At 43.0% G+C, this 24,958-nt stretch overlaps 1 protein-coding gene across 1 annotated transcript in view; it reads left to right on the top strand.

Annotated features, from left to right (window-relative positions):
- KLF9 (Kruppel like factor 9) overlaps positions 1 to 23,844 on the top strand; it is a 28,257-nt gene extending 4,413 nt beyond the window's left edge. Inside the window, exon 2 of the mRNA XM_006080617.4 lies at positions 20,443 to 23,844. Coding sequence (XP_006080679.1) covers positions 20,443 to 20,672 — 230 coding nt within the window. The 3' untranslated portion in view covers positions 20,673 to 23,844. The remainder of the gene's footprint in view (positions 1 to 20,442) is intronic.
- The last annotated feature ends 1,114 nt before the right edge of the window (positions 23,845 to 24,958 follow it).

The following is a 24,958-nucleotide window of genomic DNA, read 5'->3' as shown; positions in this document are numbered from 1 at the left end:
ATAAACATTTCTTTACTAACGTGGAAAAATAAGGATTTCCACACAAATCCAGATTTCTGGCTTCTCTGAAAAAATCGAACAATCTGGCAATATGGGGCCTGAATTCCTGCCCAGCAGCAATTGGCTTGAACTGACCATTCTTTGTAAGGGGGATGTCCTTTATTTTAATCATTTACATGGTCTCTGTTGGCATTTAAGTTTGCAGTCTCTTCTCTGTTTGAGCCTCAGTTTCTTAATCCACAAGATAGGGTACTTTCTCTGAACTTAAGGTTTTGTGTAAAGATAATAGTTTGTGTGTGATAGGCAGAGCTTAAAATCAGCAAACATAGGAGAAACTTACTTTTAAGTAGTACTGTACTTTACGTTTTCTAATACTACGTTCAGTTTGTTTTTCTGTACCCTCTAGATCAGATATCTTCTCATCTGATATACCTCTAAAGTTTAAGCAGTGAATCCATGTTAATCTGAAAACAAGTAAAACAAATATGAGCTTTTCTATCTCCAGACTCTTTGGAGAGTATTATTGTTTTGAGTAAGCATTAGACCCACTGGTGTACGTACTTTGCCTGAAAACATATTGAGCTTATTATTTGAAAATGCAACCAACTTTTATCTTGGCACACCCACATCCACACCAACACGCTCCCCCCCACCTTGGAGCATACACCCCAAATTGGGCCTCCACAAGCCCCCACCCAAACCCACTGATTTCCCAAGACTCTCCCACGTGCCCTCAATCTCTGTACAAGCACACAAACAAAAAGATTATCCCAAGTTCCCTGACTTTGTGGTCACCCTGTACACACACACACCCACACACATGGGAGTAGCTTTTGGAGAAGTAAACAACTACATCCAAATTCCAGCTCAGAAGTCATCAGAAGCAGCTGATACAGAGTCATCCTAGGGTTGACATCCCAAGGATAGACACCCTAAGCCTATTCCATGCCAGGTGCAATTTCACTATCGTTTTGGAGGGACTTAAATCAACTGTCCCCAAGTGGTGACGATGGGTTGAGGCTAAGGGCACTGGTTACAGGATTCTGAAAACCAGAAAGCCCTAAATCCCAATTATCACACCCCACCTCTGTAGAAAAATATTTTTTTCAATAGGGCAGAAGGGACGTTCATGAAAAACAAGGAGAGATAAGAGTTGCACAGGGCTCAACGGTGGCTGCTTCTGTTTCTCTTTATCCTGTTTGAACATTTCCCTGGGCTACTTAGAATATGTGGTGGAGGGGACCTGGGGAGTTCCCATCATGGAAGTTATCATCCAAACAGGAAATAATAGCTAAGACTTCTTTTACATTTTAAGATCCAATTTTTGCCCTATGGGGGCAATTTTTTGGCCTCTCTAGGAATGTCCACACTGGCTAGCTTTCACTCAGGTCTATTTCCTTCCCTAAGACCAAAAGTTTTAAAATTTTGGTCATATAAAATGAGTCAGGCCTGCTCTGTGCCTCATGAACTCTTCTTCCTTAATTGCTCCAAAAAGCTTTGGAATCAAATTTTTGGTTCAGGAGACTCTAGTACCATCAGCGGTATGAGATGGACCCAATTCTGTCACCCAGACGGCAGGGGTTCGGGGACAGGGCAGGGTCTTGAAGTGGCCTCTAGGCAGTCCATAAAGTAACCCCTGCTCAGTCTTTTCCACTTATTCTTGTCTAGTAGAAGGGAGGCCTTGTGCCTTGATTCTTAAGGAAACATTCTCTCTCCCCTGTTCTTCTGTTCATAAGGCTCCCCAAAGTGATGTAGAATAGTATTTCATAGCCTGACATGCTTCATTAAGTGTAAATATACTTAATATGGTGGTGGCTTAGTTGCTAAGTCATGTCTGACTCTTGTGACCCCCATGGACTGTATCCTGCCAGGCTCCTCTGTCCATGGGATTCTCCAAGCAAGAATACTGGAGTTGGCTGCCATTTCGTTCTCCAGGGGATCTTCCTGACCCAGGAATCAAACCTAATCTCCTGCATTGCAGGCAGATTCCTACTTAATATATGTCAGTGTAAATATACACTTAAATCTGAGTGAGATCTGCATAGATAATTGCTTCCATACCCTTTATTCCCACTTTTTCTCCCCTAAGATTAGCCCTTTTTCCCCCCATAACTGCCTTCCCCCATGACGTTTTGATACCACAGATATACTATAGAGCTGTTTATGTACTGTGCCCCTTTTGAAGGCCACAAACATTGGAAGAGCTAAGACTTTCCACCTGCCTAAGATCCAATTTTTGCCCTATGGGGGCAGTTTTAGCCCCATCTCCACCCTCAATGAGACTGTCTAGGCACAAGCTCATGTATCCTGTCAGGAAAAAATGAGAGCAAAGAACTGCAAATGGGCTCTAGCTGTGGAAGATGATAGGATTCTAAGGACTGCAAGGATGGCCTGTTGGGTTTGCTTCTGAGTTTCCCCTGATTCCAAGGGAAGATGGCCCACAGCTGCTTGAGTCCCAGCTCACTGCTGGAATCTCACCCCGGGGGCTGAAACCTGTGAGGGGACCTGAGAGCTCTTTATTCCTGGTCCCCGAGAGAGGAAGGACCAGTTGCTTCTTCCTCACTGCCCTCCGCCCCCTGCCCATCCTTCATCACCCTCCATATGGCTGACCTAGCAAGACAGAGGGGAGTTGCCTTAGAAGAGCTGCTGTTGCTGGCAGGATTACTGTATTACAATCAAAAATACAAGAGGAGTAGCATTACAGAATAAAACCATTGTCTCCTGTGATTGTCCTCTCAAATCTTCTGAGAGTCGTGAGGAGAGGGAATGCACGTGGGGCCTCGGTCAGCGAGGGAGGTACCAGAGTACATTTCGCTCTGTTTTGATGGTAACACCTCATTACCTTCAGCAAAGATGTAACCTGAGGAAAATGAGTTCTTGGGACTCTGAACATAAGGGTCAGATTTACATTCCTGGCCCAACTGTTGATGTTTATCCCAAGAACTAGTCATTCTGCAACGTCTGTGGGAAATTCCCAGATTGAACTTCCCAGGGAGAAACATCATATGACATATTGGGAAAGTGGCTGACAATGGTCTTCCTTAATAAGCTCATTGAGAAAAAAAGTGGGCGGGTGATTTCCCAGTATTCAATCATTCAGGAGCCCCTAAAACAACCTGACGTTGTACCCTGGTTAAAGTCGGGTTTCTTGACAATCATTTTAATTTCTGCATGCCTTATGATCATGAGCATTCTTGATTCTTTTTCCTTTTTTTTAAAGCTAGCTTTGTCATTTTTGTTAGTCTTGACTACCAAAAATTTTTTCCTTTTTTTTTTTTCCTTTCCTCCCCTTGGCTGCTCTCAGGCTTGGAGAAAAAGCTTGCCGCATTCCAGGCCTCTGCTGCTCGAATCCTCCCCCACATCCGACCCTCCTACCTTTTCCTAATGTTTCTCCAGCAAGCCCAGAGCCCACTGAAGAACGTAAATTAGTGCCTAGTAATTGGTACAAAGGCACTTTCTGTTTCCATGCAACAGACGCAAAAAGGAGGGGCAAAAGGAAGGAAAAAACCTCACAGATGGTTAAAAAGGGAAAGAAATGGGATCCTCTGCAGTGGTCTTTGAGCAGTCCTGTGTCTTGCTCCGCCCTACTTTTTGTTGGGAAGTTAGTAAGGGGCCTAAGCCCAACTCAGAGTGCTTGGTGGCAGTTGTTAGCATCAAAATAATAGAATTTGGAGGTTGGAAGTGACCTTGAGAGGGCATCGCATCCATCATTTTGTCTGTAAAAAAGTGAACCCTTTTTACCCTTTCAGATAGACGGAGATCGTTCCGTAGAAGAACTGGGGGGCTATGAAGGGTTTGGAAAAATAGCACCAAGGTTCAAAGGCTGGCTGTCTGCCTTAGTAGGTTCCTGAAGTCTCAGCTTGCTCAGCAACACAGTGAGGGCACCAGGCCCTCCAAAGGTGAAGTTCTCCAAGCCAGAGTTTAGCCAAAAGGAGATCTTCCTTCACTGAATTCTTGGCAGTTCTTAGACTTGAATTCCTTTCCCCCAAGGTCTCCTGAAGATTTCAATCTGCTTAAATCTGGTAAATTAAAAAAAAAAAAAAAAAAGGCAACCGAAACACAAAAAAACCCTGGATTTAAAGAACTGCTTTGCATTAACCAGATTAACAATGGAGTGAAAGGGCAGAGGTGGAGTCAGCCCTTGGGACCTCTCCCCTTTTATTATGGGAGCAGCACTCTGAAACAGCCCAAGGCCAGCAGCGCCTGTGAGATTTCCTACTCCTCCCTTCCTGGAGTCCTTCTGAAACTTTAATACCTTTTTGGTGCATTAAGGCCAAGAGTAAACATTTGTCTTATCCCAGCCTCTAGCAGTACCCTCAGCAAATAATAGAACTAACATTATCATTCTTTGAGAATGCCTTTCCCACTAAGGGAGTGAGATGCATCCATTTTTTATGCGTGGGATCTTCCATGGCATCCTTTCCGTTTGTGCTTTAAACCCGTGTTTATGATGGTACACCTTCAGGCTTCCCTTGTAATATCAGCCTTTGGAGTTTGGAGGTGAGAACTGAACATCTGGATCTGAAATCTAGAGGTTCTGGACCTGCAGAAACTAGTAAGTTCACCATCCTAAATCCAGGACCACTAGGCATTTGAATTTTTTTTTTTTTTTAACTGAACTTGATCAAAAATTCAAACAGCAGAATGGAATTCATCCCTGACTGAGTCCCCCTCTTGTTTTTTTTAAATTGAGGACTCTATTTTAATAGATTAAAGAGATGGGCGCTTAAGCCATACAAAATTAATGACAAGGATTTGAAAAGCAGGCAGCAGTATTTTGTATTAAACGAAGTATAAACATTTTTCCAAGGCGAGTCTCCGCTGTTTTGGAAGTGAGTCCCTCCCAGAGGACCTGACTTCAACCAAAGTGGGGACCAGTGAGGTAGGCAATAGAAGCCCAGACATTCTGCTTGAGAACTACAGATATTTCAGAACTGGAAGGAGTCCTTTAGATCCTCTCTTTTCAAAGAGACGGAGATGGGGCAAGGTTTCACCCTCTCTCCCTTCCATGGAGCCAGCTTTGATGGGACAGTGGCAGTCAGAAAAGCAGAGTAAGGCCTGTGAAGAGGAAACCAGCCCACCCTTAGGAACTTGAACATGAGGGGTCGCCAAAGAGGTCTTTACCTTCAGCAAAAAGGCAGTAGGTAGAGCTAGTAGAACATGGGCTTTGGGGGTCCCTCACACACCTGTGTTTGAATCGTGCCTCTGCCACTTTCTCTCTCTGAGCCTCAGTTTTCCCATCTGTAAAATGGAGTTCAGTAATTACATACTGAAGGAGTTTCTGTAAGACTTAATTCATTTGAGGTATTTAATGCACTTAGGACAGTCTCCATTTAGGAAGTATTACACTTAAAAATAATTCACATGTGTTGCCCAGAAGTCTTTATAGTTCCCAGAATTTTTGTTTACAGTTCCACATTAATCCAGCAGCTTATTCATTTAAATAATACTTACTATTGAGTACTCTTACATGCAAAGAACTGTGCTAGATGTTAATAGCAGGCACTGTGAATGTTGTGAATAATAATAATAATGATAGTAATAATTGTAAATTATTAGTATTAGTAATTTTATTAATAGTAATAATGATAACATCCAGCATATATTACACGCCAAGTTCCAAGCCAAATGGTTTACACACACTGTCACATTTCTACTCCCAGAAGTCCTGTGAGATAGGGTGGTACCCACTCCAGCATTCTTGCCTGGAGAATTCCATGGACAGAGGAGCCTAGTAGGCTACAGTCCATGGTGTCACAAAGAGTTGGACACAACTGAGCGACTAACACTTTTGTCATATTATAGGAGGAAACTGGAGTTAATAAACTTGGTCCAAGGTTACTCTTAACTTTTCCTTGACGGTTTCTAGGTGTTTGGAGTTGTGCCATGATGGTTGTTGGCGAGGACCCCTTAGGTTTTTGCCAGTGGGAAGAAACCCCGTGTTTTGCGTGGCTCTCTTGGATTTGGCTGCAAAGCACCATTGTCTCTACTCTTGGGTTCTAGCTCTGGCTTGTGGTTGGTTTTTATAAAGCTTGGTGAGGGATACCTTCAGAAATCATGGAGCTGGCCAAACGTATCCTGTGTTTTCCAATAGTATCCAGAACCTGCATCCTTCCAATTGAAAAAGACCCCAATTCTGGGCCCACAGCTGATTTAATCAAGCCTCTTGGTTGGAAGGGAAAGAACCCAAACTTGGACTGGCTTAGTAAAAGTGAGAACTTTATTGGCTGCCATTACCAACTCCTTTGCGGGTAGCGCTAATGTCAGCATCCCTGGATACAGGTGGTCAGCGTCTGCCGCTCTCCCTGGCCCAGCCTTGCTCTACTCTGCCTTGGCTTTGCTTACGGGTAAGCTGTCTCTGAATGGTGGTAAGATGGCTGCCAGCAGTTCAGTCTCCCTTCCTGCCAATTCAGCAAGCCCAGTGGCAAGACAGTTCCCCTCTCCTAATGATTCCAGCAAAAGACCCCGGCTTCAAGCTGCATAACCAAGTTAGAACTTTGTGCCTGTCCCTGGACTTAGTCACTGTGGCACAGCTGGGGCACATCCAGCCTCTGGGCTGGGGTGTGGGGTTGCCTACCTGGAATTATGTAAACTCAGGGTGAGGAACGGGTGGTTTCCAAAAGGAAATGCTAGGTGTGCTGTTGATTATCCCAAAGAGGCAATAGGTGCCGGACAGGCAGCACCAACAACTCTCCACTCTGTCCACGCATTTATAACTACAGACAGCTATTCCAAAAAGCAGAGTTTGACAAAATGAGAGACTGAGTAGTATGACAACATTTTTCCCCCCATATTTTTCTCCCCTTTGAAGAGAAAGAGCTCTGAACTCTCTCTGGAGTTCAACCTGTAAGATATCTACCAGAGCATATACTAAGTGGTCTTTGTAGAAGACAGATTATCTCAACATGTATTTCTTGTGGTCAGGCTTAGCCCCATAGGCCCTCCTCAGTGGATGTTCTAGAAGCCAGAACCCAAAGACTCACATGGAATACGGGCAGCCGCAGCAGTGTGATCAGCAGCACCGTTCACTTGGTCTCAGTTCCAGTCGTCTATTTTAATGCCCAGGGGAATGAATTACGTTTGCCTGAACGTTTGTCACCTTGTATGCTATTAGGTAGAGACCTTGTCTGTACAAAGATGAGCTGTTTATATGGTGGTTCCCACTGGGATTCAGAAGTCTATTCAGTGTATGTAATGCCCAATAAGAACACCGTAATAAATCATAAGAGGCAAAAATTAGACCTTAAAAATAACTTACAAAAACACATAAAAATGACTTAAACCCCTACACTGCCATAATTCTGCAGTAGTTTTGTACCATTGCTGTTTTAATGAAAATAGGCAGAATGACGAACAGCTGTTTTCCGTCTTTGGTGTTGCAAATCACCCATGGCCAGCCACAAAATGCTTGTCTGCTGAGCATCACCCACTGAAGCAGGGGTTCCCAGTGTGAAGGAAACCACCAGCTGCTCCTCTGACCTGAGTCATTTCTTCTCAATGCCCTGCTTGCTCTCAAACTTCAAAGCCTGTCCAGGAATGCCTGCCCCAGGAGGGCTGGGGGAGTCAGGAGGGGCTATTTGGTAAGAGCTGGACAGCTCAACCCTGTCCTTCTTCATGGTCTTTGGTGACAAACACCAGACTGTATGAATTAGTGGGTCACTCTGTTAAGGCTGGAAAAACTATTTGATGGCGGCACATGTGGCATGCATGAGTAGGATCTGTGGTCATTACAGCCTTACTCTCATGCCAGCAGTATACAGAGGTGGAGCCCAGAGAGAAACAGCTGGAAATCTGGCACTGTAGCAGCATCACTGATAGTCACTCTGGGTCACGATGAGTGCCGTGACCTGGGAGGCCGGAGGAGGAAGGAGGAGGAAGCATTCACTTACCAGACAGCAGTCTCCTGTGTTTCCTGGTGTTACCCATTGTCTTTTGAGCCAACGGCTCCAGCTCTCTGGGTAGCACTTGCCCCCAGACTGGAAGCTGTAGGCGCTACAAAAAGTGTTACCTAAAGGCTCACATGGAGAGGTTTTCCTTGCGTTTCCACCAAGATTTCTGGCCCTCAGAATGCAACTATGTCCCTGGGTAAGAATTTCCCAGTCACGAGCCTGGGAAGCACCAAAAGGGAACTATTCATAACCAGAACTGAGTTCTCTTGAGCCCCCTCCCTTCACCACTGTTTCTGCTGTTGGGTGGGCAAACTTTATTTTGGCAATTTGGAGTCTCTCACTCTACTCTTTGTTAAATTCTCTTTTGGGTACATGCTCACAAAATCAGAGTTCTCTCTCCCTTTCCTTCTGCATTTCTTTCTCTTGGGAGTGATTTCTTTGCTGGGCAAGAGCCTGGTCTCTTCTGGCATCACGGGAGGGCTGTCCACATTGCGTGGCCTCCTCTGGCCTTGCTGGCCTCCCTCAGGGTGCCATGCCCTCGCGTGGGTCCCGTTGCTTATATGTGGGTGTCCTCTGCTGAGGAGGGCCTCTGTGCAGTGTCTCCCTGCTCTCCGTGCCTTGTCCTTCCCTAGCGTCCTCCCCAGTGCTTGGACTTAGACTTGGGAACAGTCTCTTCCCCCACCCGACATTTGAAGGGGTGGAAACTCAGGCAGGCCCTGGAGACCCTTTTCTCGGCGTGGCTGCCCAACTCCTTAGGTGCCCCGATGTGTGTAGGGGGCTTCCCTTGAGGGGCTTGGACAGGCTCCAGGCATGCAGTGGGCCAGGCTGCACGGGCCACTACCCTCAGACCGCCCCAGCCTATTTCTAATAGGAGAGTCCAGAATGCCTGCCCCCCTCAGAGACCTCTGCATCTGTTCCCTAACACGGCCCCTCTGATTTCTCTCTCTCTCTCTGCAGCTCAGGTCTTGCTAGGAAGCTTTGGAAAATTAAGAGAATTTAAGGGTTTCAGCGTCTGCTTTACATTTTTAAAACTCTATTTTGAAACCTCAAGCTCAGCAGCAGCTTACTTGTTTTAACTGTCTCTCCCTCCCTGAGGCAGTGTGTCTTGAAAGGAGGGCCTGGGAGTAAGGGAATTAGAAAAACACGGAAGAGGTGCGCTCTACATTTAGTTAAGGCCTGTGTTCTTTCACCTCTAATCTTGTTCTGTGCTCAGAACAGAAAAAGGGATTTGGGTGTCCTTGGTCGAGTCACTGGCCCTCTGAGTTGGCTTCACTTGATACAGGTTTGAATTACATGGTCATAAAAATGACTCAAAATGCAAAGATACAAAGAATCTCCATTCTCAGTGTAGTTTTGCCATCAAGCTTACATATCCTTTTCAGTGTTTAGTTCCTGATAGGTAATTATTATTTATTTATTATTGTTTTTTTCCCTGCAAAAACTGCACAGAGGCAGCACACCACAGTCTGGGTTGTGAGGAAGAATGCACTCATGGGAATTGACTAATCTGGGCCTAGAGCTAGCTGTGTGGACGAGGGACAATCACCGCACCTCTCTGCCATTTCAGAGTTGCTGAGCCGGGACCAGGAAGTGGAGACATGAAGACGTAATAACATATCGCTTGCTGGATTGAGCAGCTAAAGAGTCAAGACCCTAGTCTGTCATCTTCATTTCTGAGGTCCTGGCACACGCGCCCTCTCATGAGTCAGTTGAGGTTAGAGATATGCAAGCAGTATTCAGACAGGCGGACTTGCTTCCGTACACCTAGACACCAGCTCCAGTGAGGAAGCATGTGTGACAGATGTTACAGACACCCACTTCCCAGTTCAGAACCCCAAATCTGGGGACAGGCTGCTTTCCACAGATAAACACAGGGACCAGGAAGTAAAAGCTCACATCCAGACTCTATCATGACTCTTGTATCAACAAATGAAATAAATGTAAAAGGAAACCAAATCACAAGAAGGATTCAGACAGAGAGAGGCCAGGAGCAAACCTTAATGTGATGGGATGGCATTCAGGCAGGATTATCCTTCTAATGCTATCAAGAATTTTTATTTTTCAGGACATCTACCTGTGTAGATAGTAGCAATATTTTTGGTGAACACGAGTCTCTTAATTTCTTGATTTTTGAGTTTGGTACTAATTGGAATGGTTTATGCAGGAAACTGTAGAATTGGCTATATCCAGACGATGCACACCTCTTCGTAAGTGTATGGGTGCGTCTGCACTTGGGTAATAGAAATGAAAAGCAGTAAGCATCGCTCGCATTGTGTACCTGCAAGTTAGCATTACTTTCCTGTGGGGAATGAGTGTTGATGATAGTGGACAGTGAGGTGTCGGTGCTGCGGTCAGCGCAGGGACCAGCCTGGGCTCTGGGCTTCGGGCTTCCTGTAATTGCCCTTCTCTCCCCCCCTGCTTCCTGGGAGCCTGTGCCTGGATGGGGCAGTCCTACCATCACTGCCTGTGCCACTCAGGGTCTGAAGGGAGAGTCCTGTCTCTTCTTGCAGGGGCCATCTTCCTTTCACATATGGAAAAAGTAGGCGAGGAGGAGGTGGGGAGGGGTGAGAAAACAGAATAAAACAGTTTATTCTGAAAGTCTCTCACTTTCCAACAATTGGAGAAGGAAGCAGAACAAGCCTTCACCTTTCTTCAGTTTGGGACACTTGAGTCTATTTCTCAATAGAGTGTAAATCCTCCCCTGCCTCTGGAATCTTGATCGACCCATTGATGGAAAAGTTTGAACTCATACTCATCATCATTATGTAAGACTCTTCAGACTTCTCATTATGAAAGAAATAGTACATACTCTTAAAAAAATCAGAAAACATAGGGGGAAATTACCCCCCAAAAAAGTAGAGGTTATCCCCTCACCTCTGGATGACCATTTTTCATATTTTGTGTATATTCTTCCAAGATGTTTCCTCTCCATAAATGTTTACACACATACACAGCAGATCATGCACTGCTCTCTTTATTTAGCCACGAATTGCTAACATCTTCTGTACAGAACCATCGAGGACCTTTATAACAGGCACATATTATTCCTTTGTGTGGAACACTGAAGTGTTCGACCAGGTCTCTGTTTGACATTTAGGTTGTTACCAAGTTTTACCTTTTATGAACAATGCTGGTATCCCTGTATATTTTCGTATTCCTCTCTTATTGTTACCACAAATAATTCCTGGACAAATGTATTACCAGAAGGTCCTGGAACAATTATAAGTTTCACCCATGCCTATTTTCTCATGCCACCATCAATGATTGGTATATGAACGTACTTTGTAACATTTTTACCATCCTGATGTATATTTCACTGGTGTTCTTGATTGGCATGTTTTGATTACTTATGAGATTGAATATATTTTCATATATTTATTAATTGGTTGTTAGTATTTCTTTTTTTCCTTAGATTATTTTGTTTGCATCCTTGCCCAGTTCCCTGGTGGCTCAGATGTTAAAGAGTCTGCCTGCAATGCAGGAGACCTGGCTTTAATTCCTAGGTCAGAAAGATCCCCTGGAGAAAGGGAATGGCTGCCCACTCCAGTATTCTTGCCTGGGAAATCCCGTGGGCAGAGGAGCCTGCCAGGCTACAGTCCATGGGCTTGCGAAGAGTCGGACACAACTGAGCGACTAACAAGAAGTTTTTTAAGTTGGGCTATGTCGACTTGCTAGTGTCCTTTTTGTACCATTGATTTAACCTTTTGGCTTATGCTGCATTTTCCTTTAGTTCACTGTTCACTGTTTTGGTTCTTTTATATATATATATTAAATTCTTAAATTCTCTTTCCTCTATATGTATGATTTCCTCATTCCATCCTTTCTTAGGTTCGAAGCATGTATCTTTTTTCAGATACCTTAATATGTGTCTATCATTAACTAACATGCGGAAGTGCATCCCATAGTAGGTTGTATGCAAACTCTCCACCAGGTTCAAGAGGTAGATGATTTCAAAGAGCTGCAAACTGCAAACATTTTAACATTTTTACGTATTTCAGAACTGTCTTTCAAATAGGATACTGCCTTTGGTTTCATGTTTAGAAAATCTCTCCCTACGCCAGGATTCTAAAAATATTCACCTGTATTTTCTTTTACCTTTGAGGTTTATGTTTTACATTTATGTGTATAGTCCATTTGGAACTTGAATGAAATGTGTAAGGGTAGGGATTCAGGTTTAATTTTTTTTTTAACCAAATATCTATGCCATTTATTGAATTAAGTATTCTTTTCTTCAGTGATTTGAAATGACCCATCCCTATAGTCTTGGGTTTATTTTCAGACTTGACTCTGCTCCACTGATTTGTCTTTTCCTGTACTGGTATTACAGTATCTTAATTATTACAGCTTTAATCATACATTTTAACAACTGGTATTACAAGTGCTCATTTGTTACTGTTCTATTAAAAATTTTTCTTGGCACATTGAGTGTATTTATTCTTCCCAGTGAACTTTAAAATAATTTTGTCAAGTTCAAGAAGATTTTCTTTAGTGTGTGTTAGTTTTATAGATTAATTTGTACAGAATAGCCATACTCACACCATTGGGTCTTACCATCCAAGATCATGGGAAATGTCCCATTTATTCATTCCTGTCATACCATAGTTTTATGATTTTCTTTGTGCAGGGCCTGAACTTTATTTTAGGCTTATTCTGACTGACTATGGTTAGCATATAAGAAAACCGTTGCTCTTTGGTATATTTATACCTATGAATGCATTTTTTTTCTTCAAATTTTTTTATTGAAGTATAGTTGATTTCAGGCTTTCTTGGTGGCTCAGTGGTAAAGAATCCACCTGCCAATGCAGGAGATGTGGGCTGGATCCCTGGGTTGGGAAGATACCCTGGATAAGGAAACAGCAACCCACTTCAGTATTCTTGCCTGGGAAGTCCCATGGACAGAGGAGCCTTTTAATTTGTCCAAAAAGGAAGTTTTATCAGTTGCAAGTAATTCTTACTTTGCCTCCTCCTTCCCACAATTTACTTCTCAATTTGTTATCTAATTGCATTCAGTAGCATTTCCTGAATAACATTTGAATAACTGTGATGTTTGGGGCAGGACTCTATTCCTGCCTTGAGCTTGACTTGAGTGGGAATGCTACCTTCTTTTACTATTGACCTTGCTGGGGAAATGTTTGTATCTATGTTTTTTATTCTTTAAGGAGCCATTTTGTTTTCCTAAAAAAGAAAAAAAGGATAGATGTTGAATTTTATCAAATACTGCTCTACATTTTTGAAGGCAAGATGTGTGTGAGCAGGTGAGGGTAAGTAGGGGTGAATTTAGCCTGTTAAAATGAGGAATAATATCATTATGATTTTCTAATATCAAATTATCTTTTTATCTCTGGAATCCTAGTTGCTTTTTTGTAATTATGAAAAACACTATTTTCCCTCAAGAAACAGCCTTGATTTTGTACATCTGTGTGATGCTGCGATTATTAATTGGCATTTTTAGAATTCTGTTTTGAAAAAGAGGCCTAATTCCATTAGATTTGTTTTACTAGACTGAGTTACTTTTGCTCAAAGCAGTGGAAGTATCAGGGTGTTTTTAACCCTCTTGTGTCAATTAGGTTTAGCCCATTTTTGGCTCTTCCATGGAATTGTGGAAGGAGAGCCAGAGAGGGGAGGGTTGAGACTCTAGGGTGGGACCTCAATGGCTGCCCATCTGAGCTCAGGGGAGCCTGAACAGGGTTAGATGTATCCAGTTAGCAATCTCCAAGCTTGTCCTCTTTCTCCTTCTATGCAGAACACTCAGCACTGTTCATTTCACAACTTTACACAGAAGAATAAGCCTCACTTGGCATTGTCAGCCAATCACCAGGTAGGGTAGAGGTTCTTTTCTTAAAAGCAATGAGCCATCAAGTTGGCAAATGCATAGCCAGCCGGCCCTACACTACTTCTCTTGAACCTACTGGAGGCCCAGAAGACTTCTAGAGGCCTGACCTGTCTCTGTAAAGAAAATCTTTTACACGTTTGGTGCAGTGTTCAGTAGCCACTTCGATCTAGTTTATTTTATACTCAGAGCTGAGTCTGTCAGTGATAATAAGCACTTAGCTTGTTGCTGAAAGGGGAGGGGAGGGGAGTGGTGTATAAATAATGAGAACACACAGAAACTTGTGCTGTTAACAGCTCTGCTTCAGTAAAGCAGCCTTTATTGTGTCGCTGCCTCTGGGTGTGTTTTCCTGTGAAGACCAGAAATAAAGCACTAGTCTTGTACATGTCTTTTTTTTATCCCCCCCTACCCAGGAGGATGGTGACTCTCTCATTAATATGAAAGATAAGTTTAAATATTGTTTAATTAATTGTTGCTTTACCATATGATTTTTTTATATATAAAGAAGGCTACCCATTCTTCTGGCATCTTAGACTTGAGCTGAAAGGAAGGGCCTGACTTGATTTACCCCCAGCTGCAGGATGCAGGCAAATCACAGCCCCTCTGAGGCCCATCCTTCCCTCTCTGCACATCATCTCCGGTCTCATTCAGCCTTAAATTCTCTTTCCTCTCTATGTATAATTTCCTCATTCCATACTTTCCTAGGTTCAAAACGTGTATTATTCCAGATACCTTAACGTGTGTCTATCGTTAACTAACATGCGGAAATGCATTCCATAGTAGGTTGTATGCAAACTCTCCACTGGGTTGAAGAGGTGGATGATTTCCAAGGGCTGCAAATTGCAAATCACCAAGAAGAATTCAAGTCCCCTGCCTGCTTACTGCTTGGCTGGTACAGTGTTTTATCAGATGTGGAGTTTGAATGCCTTTCTGTGTGGAAAGCATTCCCCAGTTGGCTCCAGATTCCTCTACAGTCTATGATCCAGTCTAATATACTGGGCATGTCACCCACTTTTATTTTGTGTCTGATTCCTGAAGACATTTAGATTTATAAATTCTGGTGTGCACCAGATAGAGAATCAGGCCTGCAGGTTGAGATCAGGGGTCAGCCAACTTTTTATAAAGGACCAGATAGTAAATATCTTAGGTTTTGTGGTCCGTACAATCTCTGTCACAACCACTCAGCACTGCCTAGTCAGGCTCCTCTGTCCATGGGGTTTCTCCAGGCAAGGATACTGGAGTGAGTTGCCATACCCTCATCCAGGGGATCTTTCCAACCCAAGGATCAAACCCAGGTCTCCTGCATTGCAGGTGGATTCTTCACCAGCTGAGCCACCAGGGAAGCCCAAGTAAAAAGGCAGCCATAGATAATACATAAACAATGAGCATAATTGTGTTCCGATGAAACTTTGTATGGGGACATGAAAACTTGAATTTCATATGACTTTTTCCTGTCACAAAATATTTGTTTGATTTTTTTTTTCAACCATTTGGTAAAAGCTAAGTATAAGGATGGTGTTTATTCCAGCAGGTCAAACTTGACCTATGGGTCGAAGTTCGCTAACTCCTGATTTAGATCATTGACCAAATGCCCCTAATGCTTTTCCAAAGGATCCAAGAAAAATCAAAACAATCCTAGAGCTTTTAGACTAGCAACTCACTTCCAAGTAGATCTATTTTTAAATGCTTGGAAACTGTAAGCTTGAATTATACACATTACATGACTCCAACAAAGGCTACTATTGGCTCTGATTTGCTCTGGGCCCTGTGGGTGGCTTTCTCCTCTCTTAAGCGCTCAGGGAAAAGGATGTTGGGGCAAGGACAGTCAATCACTTGACTACTGTGAGGGGCAGTGAAGAAAGTACAGCCAGAAGCCAGAATGAAAGTGAAGGCAGTGGGAACGGACCCTGATTACATTTGGAATGTTTGTAAAGCAGTAAACGTATATACTTAGCAGTTCTCCAGTACACACAGCCGGTTCAGGCTTCATGACAGTTTTCCACTGACTATCACTTCCATCTTGCTGAAACAGGTAATGCCTTATTTCTTTTCCAGTCTTAGCACATGCTGGAGTGGTCTTCTGACCCATTTTTCCCACAATGGACACAGATTCATTCAAATAAATTAATCCCTCCTCATGATGCAGTTGAAAGAAACACGTGCCAGTGAATAACTAAACCACATTACCACACCCTCAAGGAAACTGCCTCTGATGCGCATTTGAAGCATAGAGAAAACACGGAGCTTTTCCTTGTCATCACTTCCCTCCCACCAGATCATCAAGCAGTGAAGAGAGGGCTCCAATGTAGGGAGAACAGAGAGAGGGGTTTCTGGTCTTTTTTTTTTTTTACAGCTTTTCATGCTGTAAATTCTAACCATTCATTATATTTTTTAATGTAACATGTTTAAAAGAACACTTCTCCATACAGCCTTCATTGAGGTTAGAGAGGACTCTGCTGCTGTCTGATTCTGAAATAGCCCAGAAATCTTTCCGTGTTCTGGGAAATTCTGAGCAGGATTTGGTCTTATGAGAGACCTGGAGGATGAGCAGACTCAGTACACAGTTGAGGCATTTAAAAGCTTGGCAGCTCAGGTAGCTCAAAAGTCAGACATGACATTGTCCTTGCCCCAGGAGGCTCAGACTTCATGGGTTTTGATAAAACCTGCATTTTGCCTTTTGCTCGAAAGTTCTGCTGAACTGGGTACAAATGCTTTTTAATCCAACAGAAGTTACAAAACTGTCGTTTTCAACTCTATGTTGTTGGTGTTTTCAGAGGATTCAGCTTGAAGCCCCTTCCTTGCACATCATCCGCCTTGGGTAGAGCTGGGAATTCACGGGCTTGCTATATGGCCTTCAGCTGCTGTGGCTTTTCAGCTTAGAGCCCAGGGAGGAAATATTTATACTTTGACCTTTGTATAGTGAATCTGTGTATAAAAATTCATTTTGCCCACATCGGGTTTCCCATAAGAGCAGGTAGATTGTACATGGCGTGTCACTGTTGCTCTGCTTAGAGAGCAGCAAATAAAATCTTAGTCATGTATAGATTGTCACAGAGGTGATAGCGGTATTTTGTTGTTATTCTCATTATTTTCACATCTCTGGCACAGGTTAGGAGAAGCTGGGGGAAGGAATCATTTCTGGATGACTCAGATGCACCACACTGGGCAGCTCCCAGCCCTTGGAGCCTCTCTCTGGGTTCCATGAAGGTGAGGACAGGAATGAGACAATATTCACTCCTCACACCTACCTAAGGAGTGTCTGGAGACTTTTGTGGAAACCAGAGTTTGTGCCCTGAGTCTGTGAAGCAGCTGCTTTGGGCTGTGCTTGGAAAGGCGTGAGGAGCAGGGATGCAGGTACCCAGAGCTGGGGGGGTAACAGTCACAAGAAGAGCAAGCGATTCTCATCCGAAGTAGCTCCTTCTGCCTTTCTGCTTGTGTGTGTCCCTCACAAACGTGGACACAGACTCTCCCCTGCCAGTCTAGGGGGCAGGAGGCCCCCAGTGCTGGCCTGATCATGTCTGGAGGGCAAGGCTTAGCTGCATTTTAAGTGGGACAAGGAAACAGGAGCAGGAATCTGAGGAGAGCAACGATAATGGAAGGGATGTGGAAACACTGAGGAGTGTTAAGCCTGTTTCCTTATTTGTAAAATGGGCCACCTTCATGGGGTATCATGTAAGAATTCCATGAGATAATACATGTGAAACCATTAGTCTGTACATGCACTTTTGTCATTCAGTTCACTTCAGTTCAGTCGCTCAGTCGTGTCCGACTCTTTGCGATCCCGTGAACCGCAACACACCAGGCCTCCCTGTCCATCACCAACTCCCAGAGTTCACCCAAACCCATATCCATTGAGTTGGTGATGCCATCCAACCATCTCATCCTCTGTTGTCCCCTTCTCCTCCTGCCCTCAATCTTTCCCAGCATCAGGGTCTTTTCAAATGAGTCAGCTCTTTGCATCAGGTGGCCGAAGTATTTGAGTTTCAGCTTCAACATGAGTCCTTCCAATGAACACCTAGGACTGATCTCCTTTAGGATAGAGTGGTTGGATCTCCTTGCAGTCCAAGGGACTCTCAAGAGTCTTCAACACCACAGTTCAAAAGCATCAATTCTTTGGCACTCAGCTTTCTTTATAGTCCAACTCTCACATCCATACATGACCACTGGAAAAAACATAGCCTTGACTAGACGGACCTCTGTTGACATAGTAATGTCTGTGCTTTTTAGTATGCTGTCTAGGTTGGTCATAACTTTCCTTCCAAGGAGTAAGCATCTTTTAATTTCATGGCTGCAGTCACCATCTGCAGTGATTTTGGAGCCCAGAAAAATAAAGCCAGCCACTGTTTCCACTGTTTCCCCATCTATTTGCCATGAAGTGATGGGACCAGATGCCATGATCTTCGTTTTCTGAATGTTGAGCTTTAAGCCAACTTTTTCACTCTCCTCTTTCACTTTCATCAAGAGGCTTTTCAGTTCCTCTTCACTTTCTGCCATAAGGGTGGTGTCATCTGCACATCTGCGGTTATTGATATTTCTCCCAGCAATCTTGATTCCAGCTTGTGCTTCTTCCAGCCCAGCGTTTCTCATGATGTACTCTGCATATAAGTTAAATAAGCAGGGTGACAATATACAGCCTTGACGTACTCCTTTTCCTATTTGGAACCAGTCTGTAGTTCCATGTCCAGTTCTAACTGTTGCTTCCTGACCTGCATACCGGTTTCTCAAGAGGCAGGTCAGGTGGTCTGGTACTCCCAACTCTTTGAGAATTTTCCACAGTTTATTGTGCTCCACACAGTCAAAGGCTTTGGCATAGTCAATAAAGCAGAAATAGATGTTTCTCTAGAACTCTCTTGCTTTTTCAATGATCCAGCAGATGTTGGCAATTTGAATTCTGGTTCCTCTGCCTTTTCTAAAACCAGCTTGAACATCTGGAAGTTCACAGTTCACGTGTTGCTTGAAGCCTGGCTTGGAGAATTTTGAGCATTACTTTACTAGGTGTGAGATGAGTGCAATGTGCAGTAGTTTGAGCATTCTTTGGCATTGCCTTTCTTTGGGATTGAAATGAAAACGGACCATTTCCAGTCTTGTGGCCACTGCTGAGTTTTCCAAATTTGCTGGCATGTTGAGTGCAGCACTTTCACAGCATCATCTTTTAGAATTTGAAATAGCTCACCTGGAATTCCATCACCTCCACTAGCTTTGTTCGTAGTAATGCTTTTGTCATTGTTTTAGTTTATTTTAAAATTTGTACTTATTTATTTTTGACTGGGTATTTCCTCAGTTCTAGGGGCTGTTAATGAACTGGATCTTCATTGCGGTGCATGGGCTTCTTGTTGCAGTGGCTTGTGGAGCACAAGCTCTTAGGCATGTCGGCTTCAGTACCTGTGGGCTTATTAGCCTCGTGGCTTGTGGGATCTTCCCAGACCGGGGATTGAACCTGTGTCTTCTGCATTGGCAGGTGGATTCTCAACCACTGGACCACCAGGGAATCCCTGCCATTATTTTAGAATAATGTGAGTTCTTCTTTTATGAGAAATATAGAAGAACCTGGGATTATTTCATCCAGATAAGAAAAGAGACAGGCATGATGGTAATCTTCAGATAGTTAAGGGACTATTATGTGGCAGAGGGAACAAACTAATTCTTAGGGTTGAAATATGGCCTTCACAGGGAGACAGGTTCACATCAGTAACCAGTTTATTACAGGGATGCTCGGAAACAAGCAGGCTTCCTTGGCAAATATGGGGCTCTGCCACCAGACTTGTTCAGGCAGAAGCTGGATGGCCAGGCCCCCAGGAACTTGAGGGGAGATGCCAGCCCCTGGCAGGAGGTTGGTTGGATTAGATGCTCAGTTCTCTTCCATCTCTACAATGCCAGGAAACTTAGCAAGGGCTAAGGTTTGAATCCTCAGAGAGAACTCATGAAACCAGCAACAGCACATAAAAAAACTGGAAAATGTAGTCTCCAAGGCTCTTTGGGGATCCATTGGGTATAAGCTCATTTACCTAACAGAGATGAGTCTCAGCAGTTTCTTCATGGTATTACTTTGTTAAGGCTGCCATGACAAAGTTCCACAGACTGAGTGGCCTACTAGCGATCTCCAGCCTTTTTGGCACCAGGGACTGGTTTCATGAAGGACAGTTTTTCCATGGATGAGATGGTGGGGATGGTTTCAGGATGATTCAAGTGCATTACATTTATTGCGCCATTTAATGCCACCACTGATCTGACAGGAAGTATTGGTCCATGGCCCAGAAGTTGGGGGCCCCTGGCTTTTAACAACAGAAATTTATTTCTCACAGTTTTGGAGTCCAGGAGTCCAAGATGAAGATGTTAGCAGAGCCAGTTTCTTCTGAGGTCCATCTCCTTGGCTGGTAGATGGCCACCTTCTCCCAGCATCTTCACACAGCCTTTCCCGTGTGAGGTGGTGACCTAATCTCCTCTTCTCATAAGGACACCAGTCATTGGATTAGGGCCCAACCTGATGACCTCATGTAACCTCAGTTAACTCTTTAAAGACCCTGTCTCCAAATACAGCTACATTCTGACTGAGGTACTGGGTGTTAGGACTTTGATCTCTGAATAGGGGCAGACAGTTCAGCCCAGAACATAGAGGCCTTATCCTTTGAGTCATGGTGATAGGGTAGTCCACCAGGACCAGCCTGGAGAGTTTTGGTGACCTTTGGTGACCTTTAACCTCTGTCCCTGATTCCCTCCTCTTAGGTGAACGGCCCTTTCCCTGCACATGGCCAGACTGCCTTAAAAAGTTCTCCCGCTCCGACGAGTTGACTCGCCACTACCGCACCCACACAGGGGAGAAGCAGTTCCGCTGTCCGCTGTGCGAGAAGCGCTTCATGAGGAGCGACCACCTGACCAAGCACGCCCGGCGGCACACAGAGTTCCACCCCAGCATGATCAAGCGATCCAAAAAGGCGCTGGCCAACCCTTTGTGAGGTGCTGCCCACCTCAGCCAGGGAGGGACAGACCTGGAAGGACAAACTACTCCCAGCGGACAGACAGACACGTGGGAACCACGGCCCCCAGGAGGCCTGCTGCCAGCATAGGAAGTTGCTGTTCTTTGGTCTCTAGTCTAATTTTCCTCTCCCTGCGTTGTTTTTAAAAGCACATTGTAGCCTGAGATCAAAGTCAACACTTGGTCCCCTTGCAGAGGCAACTCTGAACTGTCTCTGACTGTGGGAGGGAAGGCAGATGCTTTTTTTTTCCCTCTCCTTAATTTTTTGGGGGGGGGGTGGTGGGTGGGGGGGAGGGAGTAAGGCCAAGACTGGGGTAGAATTTTAAAGATACAACACTGGTGTACATATGTCTGACTGGGTGAGTTGACCTGTGGCATCACACAGTGATTCTGGGCCCTTTCTGCTTGCTGTCTTTCAGAATTGTTTTCTTACCTTTTAATGTAATGACGAGTGTGCTTCGGTTTCTTTAGCAAAACCACTCTCTTGAATCACGTTACCTTTTGAGATACAAAACGCCATAGCACAGCTGTCTTTATGCAAGCAAGAGCACATCTACTCCAGCATGATCTGTCATCTAAAGACTTGAAAACAAAAAAGTTACTTATAGTCAATGGGTAAGCAGTCTGAATTTATACTAATCAAGACAAACCTTTGAAAGGTTACACTAAGTACAGAACTTTCAAACCTTGCTTTGTATGAATTGTACTTTTTGAACATAAGCTGCACTTTTATTTTCTAATGCAGAGGATGAATAAGTTAAATACATGCTTTAAGGATAGAAGCAGACATTCTGTTTGGAAACGCATTATAATCTGCTTATTTTACAGTACATGTTTCCCTGTGAAATGGCAAAGATGTGAGGGCAGAATATATACAACAGATGCTGAAGGAGAAGGAGGGTAGTATTTTTTTTTTTAATTTAAAAAACAAACAGAATTTTAGCTCTATTAACTTTTCCAAATTTTCCAATCCTTTTAATTAACCTCATCTTATTGTACCATAATGCCATGAACAGGAGGGCTTTGACTCTGTTGGGTTTTATTTGAATGAGTGCATAATGGTAACTGGCTCTGGGAACGTCTGCTTTCTGGGGAAAAGCATTGTTGGTTACCATCTCATATTCCTACAAAACTCCCACTAACAGGTGCAAGAGTTATGTAAAAAGAAAAGGGGGGTGAAATGTGAAAAGAAAAATAATACATCCCTGTAAGTAGTGAGTGCTAAGGGAAAAGACCACAATGATTTCAGAGGAGACGGCAGAGTCGTCTCTTTCAGAAAAGGAAGGCACATGGAACATGCAGGGATGAAAATACATCACTGTATCTTTTACATTTTACATCAGTAGCCTCACCACTATAGATCTTGTATCCAGGTATCTAAAATGGCCTCAACCACTACATCCATAATATGCCATTTATCTGATAACATAATTTTGGCCTTTATGTGGTCAGAAAAATGAACTGAGTTTTCATCATTAAGAAGAAACCTCAAATAGGGGAGTCAGCACTGATGGTGGGGGAAATGTTTACATTTCTTTTTTTCATCAGAAGCATTTTCTGACAATTTTATCTAATATTTAAAACAGGGAGCTATGGTGCACTCTAGTTTATACGTGTGCTATGAGATGTGTTGTGTAAACCTGGGGTGCCCACCTATTGGTGAACTCATCATTTCACCTGACACATGCTTGTTTCCAGTTCAGAACCAGTGTGGGCTCTTGCAGCAAGCATGGGTCACAGCTGATTCCAACTTCCAGTACAGTAGCCATCACCTGCACGGCGTTTTTCCTTGATTTGTTTAACCAGTGTAGTTGCATTAGTAGTTCTATAAAAAGAACTGCTTTTAACATTAGGGACTGGGATCAGTCCATGGGATAAAAAGGAAAGTGTTTTCTCACGGGAAAACATGTCAGGAAAAATAAAGAACACTTTCTACCTCTGTTTCAGATTTTTGAAACGCTTATTTTAAACCAAATTTTAATTTCTGTGTCCAAAATAAGTTTTAAGGACATCTGTTCTTCCATACGAAATAGGTTAGGCTGCCTGTTTCTTACTGAACTCATGGAATGGTTCTGCTTGTGATCCTCTGCACGCTGCCTTTTAATGAGTGAGGAGTTTGGGGTTGCCTAGCAACCCACTAACTTGTACAAACTCATCTTTCCCTCACAGAACGAAATGAAGGAAAACCAAGCAAAGTCAGTGAAAGACAATCTTTACAGTTTCAGGAGTAAATCTATATATGGCTTTTGTCCAGCACTTAGATGGATGTAAATGCAGCAACTTGTTTAAAAAAAAAATGCACAATTTACTTCCCAAAAAAAAGTTGTACTTGCCTTTTCAAGTCGTTGAAGAACTCACATTTGATATTCTCTTATATGTTATAATAATATAACGTATAAACTCAAGGCTTTTTATTCTTTGTGATAACTCCTGTTTTAACACGTAACAAAACAGGAACCAGCATTCTAATTAGATTTACTCTATCAAGATATGGTTCAAATAGGACTACTAGAGTTCATTGAACACTAAAACTATGAAACAGTTACTTTTTATATTAAAAAGACCATGGATTTAACTTTAAAAAATCCAAATGCAGGATAGTAATTTTTGTTTACTTTTTTAACCAAACTGAATTTTTTTGAAAGACTATTGCAGGTGTTTAAAAAGAAAGAGAAATTGTTCTATCTAATACTGTAAGTAGTTGTCATATTCTGGAAAATTTAAATAGTTTTAGAGTTAAGAGAACTCCTCTCCTTGGTTAGGGAAGAAGAAAGCCCTTCACCACTGTGGAACGATGCCCTGGCTTTAAGGTGTGTAGCCCTACATCATGCTTCTTTTGAGAATTATATTTGGTAGTTATAATTACAGAAACTGATTAGTTGTCAGTTTGCAGGTAGATTTAGCACAGTACTCATCACTCTGGATAGATTGAGATGTTCTTTCACAACAGATAAATGATCTGTAACACTGTAAGATACTGATCTTTACAACTGTTTAATCAGTTTTATTTTTGTACAGTATTAGTGACCTAAGTTATTTTGCTGTCCCATTTTTGTAAATCAAATGAAATTATAAGAGGATTCTGACAGTAGGTATTTTGTACATATGTATATAAGTTGTCCAAATAAAAATAATAAATGATAAAGATCAAATTGTTCTAGCCATTTGTGTTCTAAGAGGGGTGTGTTTTTGTCATACTGGAGGTTACCTCTTTAACCAGTGCTCACAGGGTTTTATGATGAGTACAAAGATGACTTACTTAGGCCCTTCAATGTGAGATATTTGTGTAGACCTGTCTGTATTTACTATTCACAGACCTCTGAGGAAGGAGATGGAATGGAGGCTGCATTAAACTACTGTATTATACTGGAAGGGAATATTTATATTTTCAGGTAAATCACTTAAAGAGGTCTATAAAGCTTATAACTATTCTGGGGTATACTAGGAACTAGTCAGAGAACATTACTCAGATTATTCTCTTGAGATATGGTATTGATAAGAACTCAAATTGGAGTCTCAAAGGCAAAACAGTAAAACCATAAAACCAAGTGAAGATGAACACCAAAGTGTGTGTGTGTGTGTGTGTGTGTGTAATTTCGTCTAAATATTCTAAAATCTAATCACAGTATAATCTAGTATAAGTAGATACTAGCTAGCTAGTATTTATTAAGCTTTCATTGTGTGTCACAGTGCCAAGTGTTCAGTGCTTTTTTCTCATTTTATCTTTACAGCAGCTCTGTACAGCTCCTTACAGAAGATACCACTGTTATCCACATATTTCAGATGGGGGAAATTACTAACTTGCTAACACATTCTAGTAAGTGGTGTAGACCATATTTAAATCTGGATCTGCTGAACTGAAGCCTCTGTCTTTCTGTGCCTACTACATCAGGTTATTTGCATTTGACCCATGTTATTGAGCAACTGTTCGTGCCACGCATTGCTGTCACTGAGGACACAAAGGTGACAAAAGCACACAAACTCTCTTCATTCATGGAGTTTATAAGTTAGGGGATGAAAACCCATCAACAAGTAAACCAAGTATCCATATAATTTCAGACGGTGATCAGCAGGGCAATGAAAATAGAGTTGGGTGACTTGGGTGTTGGGGAAAGCCTACTTTAGGTTGAGTCTCCCTGGGGGGACTTAAACATATGAGCTGGGAGCTGGGTGACACGGGGGAGCCAGGCCTGCAGATATGGAAGAAGTGAGAAGAGCCAGTGCGAGGAGTTTGGCAGGAGGGTGATCAGGATTTTGGAGGAACTC

This window comes from Bubalus bubalis, chromosome 3 (genome assembly GCF_019923935.1).
Source record: "Bubalus bubalis isolate 160015118507 breed Murrah chromosome 3, NDDB_SH_1, whole genome shotgun sequence".
Taxonomy (NCBI): Eukaryota; Metazoa; Chordata; class Mammalia; order Artiodactyla; family Bovidae; genus Bubalus; species Bubalus bubalis.
The sequence above is the reverse complement of the archived record's forward strand: the minus strand, read 5'-3'. Positions and strand labels throughout refer to the sequence as shown.